This window comes from Sorex araneus, chromosome 8, assembly GCF_027595985.1.
Source record: "Sorex araneus isolate mSorAra2 chromosome 8, mSorAra2.pri, whole genome shotgun sequence".
Classification (NCBI taxonomy): domain Eukaryota; kingdom Metazoa; phylum Chordata; class Mammalia; order Eulipotyphla; family Soricidae; genus Sorex; species Sorex araneus.
Genome location: NC_073309.1, coordinates 56,019,207 through 56,034,458, shown reverse-complemented (window position 1 = coordinate 56,034,458; position 15,252 = coordinate 56,019,207). Strand labels below are relative to the sequence as shown.

The 15,252-nt window shown below is 64.2% G+C and overlaps 3 protein-coding genes across 8 annotated transcripts; all 3 read right to left on the bottom strand.

Moving 5' to 3' along the window:
• Positions 1-125: 125 nt before the first annotated feature.
• On the bottom strand, positions 126-6,975 carry U2AF2 (U2 small nuclear RNA auxiliary factor 2). Of its 3 annotated transcripts, none has more exons than XM_004616933.2 (12): positions 6,776-6,975; positions 5,178-5,313; positions 5,043-5,087; positions 4,818-4,921; positions 4,434-4,585; positions 3,338-3,454; positions 3,111-3,249; positions 2,274-2,353; positions 2,056-2,178; positions 1,768-1,866; positions 1,386-1,634; positions 126-768 (listed from the first exon to the last, which is right to left on the bottom strand). In XM_004616933.2, exons 1-12 carry the CDS (start codon positions 6,822-6,824, stop codon positions 634-636), a joined length of 1,428 nt encoding a protein of 475 aa, XP_004616990.1. In that variant the 5' UTR covers positions 6,825-6,975; the 3' UTR covers positions 126-633. The 3 variants fall into 3 exon arrangements, with proteins under 3 accessions (XP_004616990.1, XP_055001560.1, XP_004616991.1); XM_055145585.1 differs by having other exon boundaries at positions 1,810-1,866; XM_004616934.2 differs by having other exon boundaries at positions 1,780-1,866; positions 6,776-6,974.
• A 1,383-nt stretch (positions 6,976-8,358) lies between these two features.
• On the bottom strand, positions 8,359-10,619 carry CCDC106 (coiled-coil domain containing 106). 2 transcript variants are annotated; one of them, XM_055145587.1, is made up of 5 exons: positions 10,088-10,619; positions 9,886-9,993; positions 9,630-9,806; positions 9,197-9,409; positions 8,359-8,928 (listed from the first exon to the last, which is right to left on the bottom strand). In XM_055145587.1, exons 1-5 carry the CDS (start codon positions 10,104-10,106, stop codon positions 8,612-8,614), a joined length of 834 nt encoding a protein of 277 aa, XP_055001562.1. In that variant the 5' UTR covers positions 10,107-10,619; the 3' UTR covers positions 8,359-8,611. The 2 variants fall into 2 exon arrangements, with proteins under 2 accessions (XP_055001562.1, XP_004616989.1); XM_004616932.2 differs by having other exon boundaries at positions 10,083-10,618.
• A 2,644-nt stretch (positions 10,620-13,263) lies between these two features.
• Positions 13,264-14,971, bottom strand: LOC101554251 (zinc finger protein 580). 3 transcript variants are annotated; one of them, XM_004616931.2, is made up of 2 exons: positions 14,794-14,971; positions 13,264-14,101 (listed from the first exon to the last, which is right to left on the bottom strand). In XM_004616931.2, the coding sequence occupies exon 2, from the start codon at positions 14,087-14,089 to the stop codon at positions 13,580-13,582; it is 510 nt and encodes a 169-aa protein (XP_004616988.1). In that variant the 5' UTR covers positions 14,090-14,101; positions 14,794-14,971; the 3' UTR covers positions 13,264-13,579. The 3 variants fall into 3 exon arrangements, with proteins under 3 accessions (XP_004616988.1, XP_055001776.1, XP_055001777.1); XM_055145801.1 differs by lacking the exon at positions 14,794-14,971 and adding an exon at positions 14,606-14,747; XM_055145802.1 differs by lacking the exon at positions 14,794-14,971 and adding an exon at positions 14,405-14,575.
• Between the last annotated feature and the right edge of the window lie 281 nt (positions 14,972-15,252).

Sequence of the window (15,252 nt, the reverse complement as noted above, 5' to 3'; positions counted from 1 at the left end):
GGTCGCGCGCACATCACTTCCGGCGCGGGGGCGTGACGTCAGCTCCACTGGCCGCCGAATGAATGTGATCCCCACCCCCGTTCCTGAGGTGACCGATAAGCACTGGACAGAGCAGGCACACAGTGTAAAATACAACAAAATGTTTAATGAGCAAATTCGTCTTAGCAAATATGAAACTGCCAATGAGGGGGCCAGGCCAAGGCGGGGTAGGGGGCACTAAGAATTAACTAAGAAACCAGGGAGGGCCGGGGGCCAGGGGCAGGGCACCGGGCAGGCAACAAAATTTAAAATATTTTGGCCATAAAATATAAACACGCTTTTTTCTACAGCCGGGAAGTAAAGGTGGGGTGGGGGTGGGGTGTTGGGGAGAGGCTGTTGTGGGGAGGGGCGCCGGGGGTCCCATTCTGCCCTGCCCTTCTGTGTACCCCTCCCAGCCCACCCCACCCTCTGCGTCTGTGGGTGCTTGTCATGTGCACTTCCCCAGGCCCCCCTCCCCCCGCCCCCCCCAATGCTGCCATTCCAGTTGCTGCCGGCTGTTGATCGGTGTCACTCCTCTGCCCGTGTCTTCAGAGGGGGAAGAGGGGGGGCAGGGGGAGCACCCCCTGCCAGCCCAGCCCCACCCTCCCCACACCTCTACCAGAAGTCCCGACGGTGATAAGAGTCGGGGTCACAGTACTTTGTGACAACCACTCTGTTGGCGAACTTGCGCCCTGTCAGGCCCTGCATGGCTTTCTGGCAGTCAAACACAGATGTGAACTCCACGAAGATCTGTGGGAGGAAGAGAGGCTGTGGCCACCCATCCACTGCACACCCCCAAAGCCCAACTCCCAGGAAACAGTGCACAGTTGGTCCCTGGAACTGATGCTCAGGGAGCACCATACAGTTTAACAGACTTGACCCCCAGTCACCAGCCCCAACTCGGGGATCCTGAGTAACCATGGCCATAGGCTGCCCTCCCGGCCCCACCCCACATCTCTCATGTCCCCACAGGACTCTGGGGTGGCAACATCTCCCCTGCTGCCCACCTTGCCGGATTCCCCCACAGATCCCGCTCCACTCAAAGACCCCCATGTGCCTATTTCCCTCTATACCCTCATAAGGTATCAAGTCTCCCTGTGCCCTCCCAGTTACCTGCAGGTGACTCCAGGGTTGCAAACCAGGCCCTCCTGACTCCCCACTCTCACCAGCACCATGTTCTCATCTCCAGGTGACCCCACTACTAGCCTTAGTCCTAACTGAATGACACCCAGGGCTGTTCTGTTCCCAGAAGTGCAGCCCAGCTGTGCTGATCACCCATGTCAGCCTAACTCAGTGGAAGCCCCCAAAGGTAGGAGCCAGTCCTGGGAAGCAGGGGCTGGGCTGGGGACAGGCTGGGGCGCACGCACCTTCCCACAGCCGGGCACCTCGACGCCATCCACAGGCCGGGGGATCTCGATGGACTTAACCAGCCCATACTTGCTGCACTCGTCGCGCACATCCTCCACGATCTCCTCATACTCCTCGTCATCCAGCAGCTCCTCGGGCAGCACCATGTTCATGAGGCACAACACCTCGGTGGGGTGCCCACCCATCTGTACCTGCGAGCTCATCAACCCTGGCACTTGCAGCGTCACCGGCGTCTGATTGATGGTGCTCTGTGGGGCCACGGCCACGATCAGCCGGGGCTCCTGCACCCGGGGCCCCCCGCCCCACCCCAGCCCCCGGAGCCAGCACTGCTCAAAGCCACACCCCCGCGCGCCCCCCGCTAGCCAATGGAAGGTGACGTGCCGGGGGGCTCACCAGCGTGGCGTTCTTGGCCCCCACACTTGCCCTCTGCACGAGGAGTTTCTTATCCCCCAGCTGCATCCCGTTCAGCCCCGCGATGGCCTATGTCGGAGGACGAGGGGGGCGCAGGGAGAGGCCTCGTCAGGGCCGGCGCTCGGCACCGCCCCCGGAGCCCCAGGACCCCACAGCGGCATGGGTGGGGAGAGAGAAAGGCAAAGGGGTGAGAGATGGGGAAAAGCCACCCCCCACCATTACACCCACTGCCTGTCCTAAAAGGGCGTCAGGGCTCACCTGGTCGGTGACGTTGATGTCCACGTACTCACAGAAGGCGTAGCCCTTGGAGAGCCCCGTGGCACTGTCCTTGACCAAGTTGAAGGCCTTGAGGGGCCCGAATGACGTCAGCAGCTCTTTGACCTACAGCGGAAGGGGAGGGTCAGTAGGCAGGAACTGTCAGTGGGCAGGGACCATCAGAGGGTGGTAGGCAGGGGGCAGGTAATTGGGAGGCTCACCTGGTCATCATTCAGGTAGTTGGGTAAGCCCCCGATGAACAGCTTGTGGGCCGAGTCAGGGACCACAGTGGACACAACTCCTAAGGAGACAGAAGGAGACAGCAAGCAAGGTCACATGGTCTGTCCCCCATGGGCCCCGAAGGGGGAGCCCAGCCCCCATGACATGGGGAACAGGGCATGCTGGCTTGCACCCTCTCAGGGACCAAGCGAGACAACCCCTTCTGGAGCAGAGTGCAGCAACCACGCCCACTGCCGATTAGGGAAAAGGTAGGGTTCAGTGAGCCCTGGCTCTGCAACCAATAGTGCCCTCGCTACTGAGTCGCGCATTTGGGAAAAGCAGCCACAGCACTCATGACTATCTGTCAGCAGGGTGAGGTGCCCCGGGTCAAGGGATCCTCTACTAAAACGAACAAGTCCTCAGCTGGAGGTCTGGGAGCGAGCCTGGCACCGCCAGAGCTCTAGAGACCCACCTGCAGGACATGGAAGGAGGGAGGCCCACCCTATGCCTCAGCCTGGGGAGTCAGGTGTAAAGTGATGGGCAACGCCAGCACATGTGCTGGCCGGGAAGCGGGGCTGCTACCCCATGCCCAGGGAAGCCTACCCTCTGCTGGCTCTTCCAACAACATGCCGCTGCGGCAACATCTGGGGTTTTGGAAACAAAATTACAATGCCCCCATTTATAAAACCATGAAACAATGGGAACTAGAGACCATGTCAGAGATAGAATCCATCCTGCTCCACTGCTCTCTCGGGCAGAAGGACTGTCCCCAGGCATGGTCAGCAGCAGAGGACCCTGGAGTCCCTGAGGTGGGTGGCAGAGCAGATGTGCCCACTCACCAGGTACATAGACTGAGGGGTTCTCCGACATGCCCGGCAGGGGCTGGTAGTCGTGGGGCCGGCGGATTTTCAGTGACTGGCCTTGGAAGATGATGCCATCAAAGGCCATGGCCTGGGTTGTCTCGTCCACCGAGCGGAACTGGAAAGGCAGGGAAGGGCAGTGAGAGCCGGGAGGGAGGGCAGCAGGGCACCGTGGCATAGCCCCTGCCCAACTGCTTCACACTGACCTCTAGGAAGGCAAAGTTCTTGTCCTGGTTAATCTGCACAGCCAAAACCGGGTTGCCTGGGGCCTGAGTCAGCCCCCCCAGCCGCATCTGGGCGTTGAAGAAGTCCATCATGGCTTCCTGCAGAGGAAGAGGAGACGGGGAGGGGAGGGAGGGGAGAGAGGAGGGGAAGGGTGAGAGAGGGAGACACAGAGGGGTGTGGGGGAGGGGACAGGGAGCAGCGTGGAGGGCAGAGGTCAGCAGGAGGAGAGAGGGAGGAGCAGGGGGGTGTCGACAGGGGGTGTCAGAGGCCCACAGGGACAATGAAAATGGAGAGAAGAGAATCCCACAAGGAAATGAAACGGCACAGGGAGAAACAGAAGAATCAGGGGACAGAAACAGAGCCGGGAGAGGACGGAGGAGAAGCAAGAGGAGGAGCAGGGGGAGAGGAGAGAGCGCAGGGGGCAGGGCGGGTGGGCAAGGAGGGAGGGCGGGTGGGGAAGGAGGGAGGAGAAAAGAGTGATGTGGAGGATCTGGCCCTGGAGTCCGGGGGCTGGTTTATCAAATGTAGCAAAGTGCAGGTTGAGAAAGTCAGAATGGACCTTACTTGCCTTAGACGATGGTAGCAAACTTTGTTGCTACGAGGGATCTCAGCCCCACAATATTTCACTTTAAAGAGAAATGGAAACAACTCTTTGATCTCGGGATTCTTGGGGGGCCAGGGGAGGGGGAGGGGAGGAGCGGAGGGGAGGTGAGGGAGGTCGGGAGACCAGGGGGGAAAGGCAGACGGCAGAGGAGGAGAGTGTGAGAAAGCGTCTGAGTGTGTGTGTCGAGTCTCCCTCTCTGTCTGTCTCGCTCCACTGACAGGCTCATGTTGGAGCAGTGTGGGGGCTGGTGTGTGCTGAGCCCTGGGTGGCTGAGGAGGGCAGACAGGAGGGGAAGAGGAGGGGGAGAGGGCCACCCCCAGCCCGGCCCCTGGCTGGCTCGACTCCATCGGTCCGTCTGGGAGGGGGCCGGGGGGTTGCAGGAGCAGATTCTGACCCGTGCAGGCGAGGGAGGGAGGGTGGGCAGGGAGGACAGGGTTTGGGGAGGGGGCGGGAAGGGAAGGGGAGACCATTACCTCAGTGATGCCGAAGGGGATGTTGCCCACGTAGAGGCGCCGGGCCTGCCTGGTCATCTGGCTGCCCACCACAGGCACCGGGGTCGGTGTTACAGCCAGGCCGTCGGGGGTCATGGTAGGGAGCAGGGCTGTGGCTGGAATCTGACCGGCAGCTTCACGGGGATGGAGCAGGGTGAGATGGCATCAGGCCCCACATGCAGCTCCTGGCATGATCCCCACCTCTCATGGCCTTGTACTGTCTCCCCCCATCCACTACCTTGCATGGCCTTATACTGCCCCCGCCCCCTACCACCCTCACATGGCCTGGTTCTGCTCCCCACCTTGCATAGCCTTAGACTAATCCCCACCCTGCATGGGCTTGTACTGCCCCCCTGCACCCCCCACCTTGCATGGCCTTGTACTGCATAGGGGTGATGTGCTCGAAGCCAGGGGGTGGCACATCCCAGTACTTGCGAACCTTCTTCTTCTTCTCATGGCGGGGGGAGCGGCTAGGAGGGAGCAAGGCCAGGTACCTTAGTCTGGAAGCCCCTCTAGGGGCCCCCCAACCCCTCCCAACCTGGGTCAGGCAAGGCAGCAGAGAGGAGGCAAACAGGGAATGGGGGGGCTCACATCAGTCCGCCGTGCTCCTCCTTAGCGCCTCGGGTCAAAGGCTTGCTGCGGGGAGAAGACTGGGCCTGTGAGGCCGCCCACCAGCCTACCCCCACCCCACGACCACCCAGACCAGGGGACAGAGCCCGCCCGCACCTCCGCCGCCGCCGGTCCCTAGAGGCACTGCGCTGGTCCCGGTTGCGCCGGTCGCGACTTCGGGAGCGGCGCTTGCGGTCACGGCTTCGGGAGCGGCTGTGGCTGCGTTTGCGGTGCCGGTTCTCCTTGTCCCGTTCTGGCAGGGGGCGGGCAGGACTGAGCGAGGGGACGTATGGCCCAGCCCGCCCCCTTGCAGGTGCCCCAGCCCCGGGAGGCCACCCCCAGGAGGGAGCCGGGGCCGTTACCTGAGGGGACAGAGCCTGGGGTGCCCGGGGTGTAAGGTACCTGAGGCCGCTCAGGAGGAGCCGGGGAGCCAGAGAAGACAGGGAGGCTGGCTCCGGGTCCCCCTCCAGGCTGAGGGGCCGACCCCAGGGCCGTCCCTGACAGGGGCAGAGCTAGAGGCTGGGGAATCAAGAGACCCAATGACGTTCCCTGAGGAACAGGGCCTCTGCAGAAATAGGGGCAGGAGGTGCTGGCCCCGCCCCTGCCCAACCCTGCACCCCCACCACAGCCCAGGCCAGCAACTGAGTCTTGGGGATCGCCCACTCGCGCCCAACACCTGCGACTCCAGCGGGCTCCAGCCTGGCCAGCGGCCCCGAGATGCGGCTCGGCGGCCGTACTGCCCCCCGGCGGGCTTCAGAAGAGATTTAGGTGGGAGAGCACGAACCCCGAGGGTCTGCGCTGAGCAGAGCTCAGGCCTCAGTCAGCACTGACCAGGGTTTGACTGAGGGGCGGATTGCCCCAGCACTAACACGGCGGTGAGGCCGAGCCACCCAAGCGCGCGGACCCCGCGGCGAGAACACCCGCCCTCACCCTGGAAACGGCTCTGCTGCTCCTCTCTCGAGCGCGGGGACGTGAAGGTGCCTCCTCGGCACCTCCCGAACCCTTCCCCTACCCCGGCCCGGCCGAGGACAGGACACCGAGCACCAAGGCGAGGGAACCCCAATTCCTGCGCCCCGGCTCCGTCGGGTGGCGTATCCACCCAGAGAAGCGCGCAGCTAAGCGCGGCGGCGTCTGCGGGCAGCGACCGCCGCGGGGCAGAGCGGCAGCCTCAAAGGCCCTGAACCTCCGTCCCTGCACCCACACCGTGAAACCGGGCCGATGAGGAGACAAGCAAGGCGGGGTGCAGAGCGTGCCCGACGCACGTGAAAGGACCCCGCGGCCGCCATTTTGAAACAAAGGGGCGTGGAGAGCGGGCACAGGCCTGGCCGGAAGCGGAAGTGCCGGGGCCGCGGGAGAAAAAGAAGCGATGGCGAGCGCCGCTGCAGACGCTGGGGGTCACTTGGGAAGAAGCAAAGGAAGAAAGAAGCCGTCCGCGTTCGGGGGCCGGCGAGCTGCCCGGGAGGCGACCGCCCCCGCGGGGGCCACGTGGAGCGCGCGGCGCGCATGCGTCTTGCACGCGCCTGCTGCCCCCCTCCCCGCACCGCGCTGGGGCCCGCCGGACGGTCACGTGGGCAAAGCGCGCTCGGGGAACTGGGGCGGGGGGGGGTTTCGGCGCAGGCCTGAGACGGGGGGGAAAGACAGAGGAAAATGGCGCGGGACACCGAAAGAAGCCGCAAGCAGCCGCGCCCGCCGCCCCGCGTCCCCGGCACCCTCACCTTGCTTGTTCTCGTTGAGCTGCCGCTCGAACTCGTCGAAGTCTGACATGTTGAGGCGGCCGCGGAGGGCCCCGTGCAGCTCTCTCTCGGCCTAGCCGCCCGCCCGCTCCGGCCGCTTCGGCTACTTCCGCCGCTCGCTTCGGCTACTTCCGGCCGCCGCCGGCGCGCCGCCGCCTCCCACCTAATCAAGGCCCGGGCAGCCCGCCCGCCCGCCCCAGCTCCGCCCTCTGCCCACCCACCCGCGAGCTGGCCCGCCCCCGGGGCCTGGCGTCTGGACGCCTCGGCTCTCTTCGGACAGTAGAGGGCAGGGGTCGGGAGACCACGGCTGCGGCTGTTTCCGAAAACGCCCGAGGCAAGAGCTTCGCCGGCGTCCCAGGCCTTCGTAACTTTCCGGAGTTGAGCGCCTCAAAGTTCGGGTGCTTCCGTATGTTCTCGCCTTCTTCTGAGCCCAGCCCCTTCCCTCCCAACCACAGGTTCGGCTTTTCGGCTTTTTCCGACAATGCAAACCGTCCCTGCTTGTAGTCGCTTCCGCAGATTTTCCCTGGCTTCACCGTCTCGGTGCAAGCAGTAGGCCACTTCCGACAATCCTAACCGTCCCGGACTTCCGCCTTTCCGGAGGTTTCCGGCACTCGCCCTCGGGCCGTGCCGGAGATTAAGCGTGATTCCAGACTTCGGCTCTTTTCGGACACGCCACTCACTCACTCCTCCCCTCTGGCACAACTTCGGCTCCTTCCGCCAGCGCTTCGGAAAAGTCTCCCTCGCGAGGACTGCCTCGGCTTTTTCCGTCGGGTGCTTCGGCTCCTTCCGGCTTCGGGCACCGTAAAGGGAGGGAGGACGAAGGCGAGGTGGGTCAGGGGAAGGGATACGGGGAAAGGGCGGGATCCCGGCTCTCGGCACCTGGCCCCCCCGCTAGGGAGAGCGGGGCGGGGGGAAAGAAAGACCGATCTCGCAGAAGGCGCAAGGAAGTTGCGCGAGTCAAAAGTAGAGAGCGAGGTGAAGGGTGCGCGCGGCTGCTGCGGAGGTTGCCAGCGCGTTTTTGTGCGCCTGCGCAGGAAGGAAGCGGCGGGGCGCGAGACCGGGTTTTGCGCCTGCGTGGAGGTTGGTCCGACGGGTTACAAGGCCCCCAGGGCGCGTGCGCAAGACTTTCCCTTCCTACGGTGAAAGGTACATAATTCCCAGCCGTTAAGCGAGGGCGCCCCCTCCTGGTTGCCGTGACAACTGCGTAAGCGCGCACGCGTCGCTCTCCGCGCAGGCGCAGTAGGCGGCTTGGCGGCCACATCCGTGAGTCGGCTCCTCTAACTTTATCGCTTCCAGGCTGCGGCGCCTGGAAATGCCCCCTTCTCCCAGCCGGCCACTTCCCACCGCCGTAGGTCCACTTCAGATGGCTCGTGGGGTAGCGGCCCGTAGTCCGCGGGGCACAACTGCTTCTGCTCCCGCCACCCCGTTTCCTCCAGGAGGCGAATTACACCCTGTCATCCCAGTCTCCCCTTCCCCTCCTGGCCGACGTATGCCTGAAACCCCTAGCGCCCCGTCGCCGTGGCAACGGCCGCCCCTTCCCACGAAGAGACCAAGGCCTAGCTTACTTCAAATTTTATCGTCTCTCTTTAATTTAAACTCTGAATAACTCTCTCATGGGAACTCGGAGGCGGGCCCAGAATGCGGGAGGGGAGCTGCAGGTGGGGCCGGCCAGCCGCCCCACGGGCTGAACAGATCATGAGACGCGCCCCAACCCTGGAGAGTCCGCAATGTGCGTGGGGACGTGCGAGGGGCAGTGTCTGGGGGAGGGCAGAACGGGCCCCTGGGCTGAGGCGGGGGCTGGTGGGGCGGCCCGGGAGATCACCGCTTGAAGCGATAGGTGATGGGCAGCAGCAGCTTGCTCTTCTTGAGGGCCTGCACCTTCTTGAGTGTCTCGTCATCCAGCGCCAGGAAGCAGCGGCGCGAGTACTCGAGCAGGCGCTCCTTGGAGGGATCGAACTCACCCACCTCCGCCAGCTTCTCTGGGGCCACAATGAGCAGCTCGGCGATGGGCGTGGTGAGCGCCACCGTGTTGCGGTCTACGCGGTGGTGCTCGAAGGCCCGAGACATGCTCTTCAGCTTCTGGAAAGTGCCCAGGATCTTCTTATAGCGACAGAGGACTCCATCTGCATCCTTCACTGCAGGGCCGGGGGGAAGGGGGGAGGAGGAACCGCAGAGTAGGGCTGATAAAAGGACTGGGCCACCAGGCGGGTCCCGAGACAGGCTGAGTCCGTGATGGTAGGGAGGAGAGCCGAGAAAGGCTGGGAAAGAGCTCCCAGTTCCACCATGTTACTGATGGGGAAACTGAGGCTCGGGGCAGGGGTAGTCATGCTGGGAAGGTGACACCGGATCACAGGCGGGGGTTGGAGCAAGGGCACCGTCCCATCCCGCCCTCCCTTCGCTCACCCCGCTGCCTCTCCCGGGCTTTGGGCTTCCCAAACCGCCGGCGGCCCGCGCTGTTCTTCTGCTTGAGCCGTTTCCTGTCGCCAGTGCCAGCATCCTCTGACGCACCGCTGAGCGAGGAGGCAGCAGATTCAGGGTCCGAGGCCTCAGCCACAGCTCCGCCACGGTTGTCCCCCTCGGTCCGCCGAGGGCCCGGCTTCACCCTGCAGTGGTCCTCTGCAGAAATGGGGAAGAGACCGGAATAAGGTGAAGGCCAGAACACACAGGAATGGTGGGTGCAGGTGGCTGCTGGGGCAGCAGAGAGGCCCTCATTAGCGTGGAGGACGGCAGCAGTTATCCCCGCAGCCCAGACCTGGACATAGAGGCTTCACACACAAGGGTAGTAGGCTCCAGCCCCTGGCAGAGAAGGTGGGCTAGAGTCAGACGAGCTGCTCACCTGCATCCATGCGGGCAGAGGAGATGAACTTGTCCAGCTGGCAGCGCAGGAAGTCCCGCTCCTCCTCCAGGTCCTCGATGCGCTTCTGCAACCAGGAGTTCCTCTCCAGGGCCATGTGCAGCTGTGCACGCACCCCATTCATCAGAGCCACTGTGGGGGATGTGGGCTCCTGGGGCTCTAAGGACAGTACGTACAGGGAGGCCCTGGTGAGTCCCCACGCCTGCAGCCCCTGACCCTCCCCTCATCCCCCACTCACCCTCGAAGTTTCCCCGAGAGGGGCTCAGGCTGTAAAAGATCTGTGGGTCTAGGTGGGGTGTCTCGTCGAACGGGATGGAGATCTCCAAGGCCTCATAGTCCTTCTTCACTGGAGACGAGAAACCAGGGGTCACCCAGGGCAGTGCACAGTCGCCCCCCACCCCAGGCAGGCACTGGAGGGGGGATCTGTTTCCTCACTTGACCTCCGGCTGTTTCGGTCATTCATGGTGTGGCCTCGGGGGACCCCAGGCAGGGAGCACTTCGGGGGTCCTGGACAGAAAGAGCAGCCACTGCTGGGCGTCTCCGTGACTGCTCGGGAATGGGGGGGGCTGGTCCTGACACCCGGGCTCCCCGCGAGGGATAGACCCTTATGAGGGGGTCCCCTCTCAGCCAGCCCAAAAAGGACAGGGTGACGCCTAACTTCTCAGCATGGGGTGGGGGGTTTGGCCCACGTGCTGCGCCTCCCCGCCCCCGCCGGTGCCCTCTCCCGCACTCGTGGGCGAGCAGGGCCCCTCCCCGTGTCGGGGGAGGGGGGCGGAAATGAGGGGGTGGGCGCGTGCGCAGTACGGAGGAAGGTCACGCGTGAAGATGCGTCCCCCGCCCCCGCCTTTTGTTCTGGGTGGGAAGGGGAGTGAAGCTGGCGATGGCCCCTGCGGGAGATGCGCCAGGCCGCAGGTGCAGACACGGCTACCCTCTTGTCTCCCCGCGGGCGCCCAGGATCTGAGAGGCCCGGGCCGCGCGCTCACCCACCCGCGCGCAAAATCTCGCCCAGGCTACAGCGGTGGCAGCGCCGCCTTTGCTCGGCGCCGGGGAGCGTCTGAAAAGAGTCTTGGAGAGTGGAGGAAAGAGCCAGCAGCCAGGGCGGCCGGCAGGGCGAGGATCAGGGCCGAGCAGACTGAGGCTAGAACGCCGGCACCAGGCCGGCGGGTCCTGAGCGCTGCCTCCAAGAGTCCGAACTCGCTGTCTGCGGTGGAGGCTGGGGCCGCACTTGCGCGATGGCCCCTTGCAGCTCTCCCCTCCCCGCCCTCCCCCGACGCCCAAGCAGGGAGCATCACGAAATTTCCACGCCAGAAGCGCGCCGCTCGGGATGGGGGGGTAGTGAGTCCCACCGCTCCTGGTAAAGCTGAGTGCGGGAGACCGCCAGGGGATCTGCTAAGTGAAACCTTGCAGTGGCTAGCTTAGTTCTTTCATCCCCTCGCGTGCATCTCAGCAAACTGTATCCCTGTTTTCTGGGGGCAGGTGTAACGTAACGTCCCAGAAAATGGGGCCTTCTAGACACCACCCCGCTCTTCCCAGGTCACTCAGCCACAAGAACCCACTTGTAAAGGGCCAGTGGTCTTATGCACTAGAGTGTTGCATGGCCTGTGGAGACACAAAAGAGCCACAGGAACGGACACCTCCTTGGGAAGCAGGTGTTTATTGAGCCTGCAGTATGCCTCTGCCCAGCATCCTGCAGAAAACAGTGCCCGCCCACCCAGCCTCCCGCCATGTGAATCCGCATTTTCAAACTCCAGGTTCATGGGCCCAGAATTAAATCTAGCTTTGTAGCCAGAAATTTAGGAACAGAAATTAAGTCTGTGCTCTGAACAGGGCAGAGGTGTCTGCGCCTGTCTCCCGAGGGAGGGTCCAGCATGTGTGCGGGGTGTCCCAGTGATTGGAAGCGGGTTTTGAAGCACTGTTCAGAACAGCATGCAGTGTGCAAAAGGGCTAAACAGCTCGCCTCCAGCAAGCTGAGGTGAGTGCTCAATGTCAACCCTATTTAGGGGACACGGGTGTCAGGCTGGATTCCTCAGGAAGAGGGTGTGTCTTGTCCTGGCCCCCCACCTCACGACTACCCCTGAAGTCACGGTTTGGTCGGCTGTGGAAAAAGGGGAGTCCGTGGGCACATCCTCCTTCTGGGGCCTGAGCCCCGAAGGCGGTATCTGAGCCAGACTGCCCCATGCCAAGATGCGCGGCGCACCCCGGGTCCTGGCTCAAGGGTGCTTCCAACACATGCGCTTCTGCAGCCTATTCTGCTCCACAAAACGGTGCAGGCAGTGCGAGTACTGGAACGGGGGTTGGGCCAGTTCTGCCAGCCCACCCGCGCAGTGGATGGAATGGTGCCGCGCCAGGTGGCTGGCCCGCTTGAATGCCTTTCCCCAGATGTCGCAAAGGGCTTCACCTCCGAGTGAGTGATGCTGTGTCGCTGCAGGTACGACATGTACTCAAACACCTGTGAGCACACCAGGCTGGTATAGCACTTTTTCTGAGCAGAAGTGCCCTCGGCCCCCAGTTCCCTCTGGGACTCCGCACCCACCAGTGCGGTGTAAGGGACGCCCTGGGTGTCAATGAGCAGGTAGTGGTTGGGCCTCCGGGGTAAGTCAATGAAAGAGGAAGGTCTGGCTTCTGGGGACCAGCTTGTCCAAGGGGGCGAGACCTCCATGGCCTCAACCTAGGGACTTACTGGGGCCTGGAGCGGCAATACCCGCATCCAGAGGGGTTCAAAGTCCCGCGGTTTCCGGCACGGAGGCAGCGCAGCCCTATTGGCTATCCTGCCCCCACCGTGTGCCCTGCTGGGGCGCCTTTTCCAGTCCTGCGATCTGGGCTCAGGGTCCTTAGGGGAGACTTGAAGGTCTCTCCTAGGGAGAGTAGCCCAGCCACTAAACCCACGGGAGTTCCCCTCGGAGACCCTTCCTCTGATCGTCCGCAGGGCAGCCCAAAATTCCACCCGACAGTCCTCAGGCTTCTGACGCAGCCCTGGCAGTCAGGTCCTGAGTGTCTAGCCAGAGAATTGTCTTCCCCGAGGCGTAAGCGGTATCCTAACTCGAGCCTCGCCGGCCCCCATCGCCCTCCAGCGTGTGCTCCCCCTACACCTCTCAGCCCCCCACCCACCCTGTGCAGCAGCCTCCCAGGTCCGGGCGACTCCAGCCCGGCCCTGGAAACCTCCGGTCGCTGCGAGTGGCAGCTCGGAGGCGCGTCCAGGTGTCCCCGGGGAACTATGAGCACCGGGCAGGGGACAGACGACGGGGGAGAGAAAAGAGGGCCCCAAAGAGGAAGATGAGGGCCCAGGCCACTTAAAAACGGCTCCGAGGGGCTGGAGCGATAGCACAGCGGGTAGGGCGTTTGCCTTGCACGCGGCCAACCCTGGTTCGAATCCCAGCATCCCATATGGTCCCCTGAGCACCGCCAGGGGAGATTCCTGAGTGCAGAGCCAGGAGTGACCCCTGTGCATCGCCGGGTGTGACCCAAAAAGCAAAAAAAAAAAAAAAAAAACGGCTCCGACCAGAAACACGCTCCGAGGTGAAGGTTCCGAGGGGCAGGTGGTCCGATCAGCGCGGGTCTCCAAACCTGCAGCTGTTACCCCGGGCCCCGACGCAGAGATGCACATTAGAGCCCGAGGTGGAGAGCGGAATGTTTATTCAGTGAAAGGGAAGAGGGGCGGGGCAGAGATGAACCGGCCCTTACGCTTTTGTCATTCTTCAGCCTAGGCTCAGAGAGACAGGGTGGCTCTCCAAGGCGCACACAGCACTGAGGCACTGGAACCCGGTTCCGACCGTCTCCTAGACCCAGGCAGGAACAAGAACCTGGTCTGCATCGCACAGCTAAGGAGAGAGGGCGAGAGGGAAGGAAGGAATGTTTCTCCCTGTGGGTAGCTAGACGGGGAAACTGAGGCCCGGAATAAGGCAGTAACCAGGGCGGGCTGGCCTGGGTGCACTCTAATGCAGGCGCACGTGCTGCGCCAGCTCGGCGGCATCCTGGAAGCGGCGCGGGCAGAGCGGGCAGGTGTGCGGCGGGCGGGCGCGGTGCGTGGCGCGGTGCCGCGACAAATGACTGGAGCGCTTGAAGGCCTTGCCGCAGGCACCGCACGTGAAGGGCTTGAGGTCTGAGTGCGACACGCGGTGGCTCTGCAGCCGCAGAGGGCTGGCAAAGACGCGGGCACACTCCGGGCAGCTGTAACCCTTGCGGGGACCAGGCTCTCCCGGGGGTGCCTCGCGCTGGGGCGGGCCCCGAGGCTCCTCCTCCAGCTGCACCGTGTACGTGTAGGGGACCCCGTTGGCGTCGATAAGCAGGTGGCGGCCCAGCCGCGGAGGCCGGGGTCCCGCCGCCGAAGGAGTGGAGGCAGGGCCTTCCGTCTTGGGGAAAGGGGGAGCCTTGGGAGGCGGTGGGTCCATGGCCTCTGGGGAGGAGGACCGAGGGTTGGGGGGACGCGGCGGCAGCAGCAGCATCTGGAGCGGCAGCTGGGGGGCAGCGGAGGGGAGAGGAGTTAAAGGTCGCCCGCCACTTGCTCCACGCTGCTTGTCACCCGCTCTGTGCCTATGTCCCCCACACAGAAGAAAGCGCTGGCATGTCCGGAGTCCTCTGAGCAACACTTCCTCTGCTCCAGGCTACCTCCCCTTCGGCTCAGGTCAGATCCTACGGATTCCCGCAGTTTGGCCACCACCCCGTCCCCTCCCGAGGCGGCCAGGCCTCCCAGCGCTGCTCCCCTGCATCCTGCAGCCCCCCTATTTCCCTCTCCAGAACACGGGCTGAACCCCACTGACCTAGTTCCCTACTTCGCTCAGTGCCCACATCCTACTCCCCACGTCGGTGTCACCTCATCGCTCCGGCTGCCTGCCACAGGAGAGCCCTAGGGTCCCTGCATCTCGCTCCCCGCGGCCCCCATCTACTTCCCGGCATTGTTTTGTATTCCCACTTGTGATACGCGCCCGGTCTCCGCCCGCCCCTCTTAGCCAGCACGATACCCCACCGCCGCCTGCGATGGCTCCTGCCCCCTTCCCACGGCACCCCGGGCTTCCCACTTCTGCACGGAACCCCGCCATCCGCAAGTCCAGCGGTGCACCCGATGCCACCGCCTTGCCCAGTGCCGGCGGCCCCTCCCTCGCGCCGCCGTCCCGGAGCCAGGCTCCTCCTTCCATCCCGCCCCCCGTACCCGGTGCGACGGCCTCCCGGTTTGGAGCGACGGGCCGAAGTCCCGGGCGGCCCGGGCCTGCCCTCGCGAGAGCCGGCGGCGGCGGCGGCGGCGGCGCCGAGACTTCCGGCAGCTCCGGGCCAGCGGCGCCGGGGACGCGGGGGGCGCGGGAGTGGGGGCTCGAGGTGCGGCGGCGTCCCTGGGAAAGACTGCCGGGCGGAAACGCGCCTTCCTACGAGGGTTCCGCCAAGGAGCTGGGGGTCGTGGGCGGGGCGGCGCAGGACCCACCCCGACAGCCAGCCCCTCCTGGGAAGGGCCATAGAGGACAGCGGTCTGCAGAAACAGGACTGACCCACGCCCAGTGCCACGGGCGAGGCGATGTCTCCGTGGGCGGGCATGGGGTCTCCGAGCAAATGGGTCATACATTTGCCATCCTGTGGCATAGCCCTGACTCTCTCCCTCCAATCACTGCAGACTGAA

Bases quoted from the DNA above. Each gene is read 5' to 3' on its own strand.
- U2AF2 (XM_004616933.2), bottom strand. From the start codon at position 6,824: ATGTCAGACTTCGACGAGTTCGAGCGGCAGCTCAACGAGAACAAGCAA. The intron at 2,354-3,110 runs GTGAGTGGGCAC...CTGTCTCCTTAG, and splicing joins CCCCTCAGTCTATGTACCTG to GAGTTGTGTCCACTGTGGTC. The intron at 769-1,385 runs GTGCGTGCGCCC...TTCCTCCCACAG, and splicing joins AGGTGCCCGGCTGTGGGAAG to ATCTTCGTGGAGTTCACATC.
- CCDC106 (XM_004616932.2), bottom strand. From the start codon at position 10,110: ATGAATGACCGAAACAGCCGGAGGTCAA. The intron at 9,994-10,082 runs GTGAGGAAACAG...TCTCGTCTCCAG, and splicing joins CCGAAACAGCCGGAGGTCAA to TGAAGAAGGACTATGAGGCC. The intron at 8,929-9,196 runs GTGAGCGAAGGG...CCGGCCCTGCAG, and splicing joins AGCCCGGGAGAGGCAGCGGG to TGAAGGATGCAGATGGAGTC.
- LOC101554251 (XM_055145801.1), bottom strand. From the start codon at position 14,683: ATGGCGGGGTTCCGTGCAGAAGTGGGAAGCCCGGGGTGCCGTGGGAAG. The intron at 14,102-14,605 runs GTATCGTGCTGG...GCTGCCCCCCAG, and splicing joins CCATCGCAGGCGGCGGTGGG to CTGCCGCTCCAGATGCTGCT.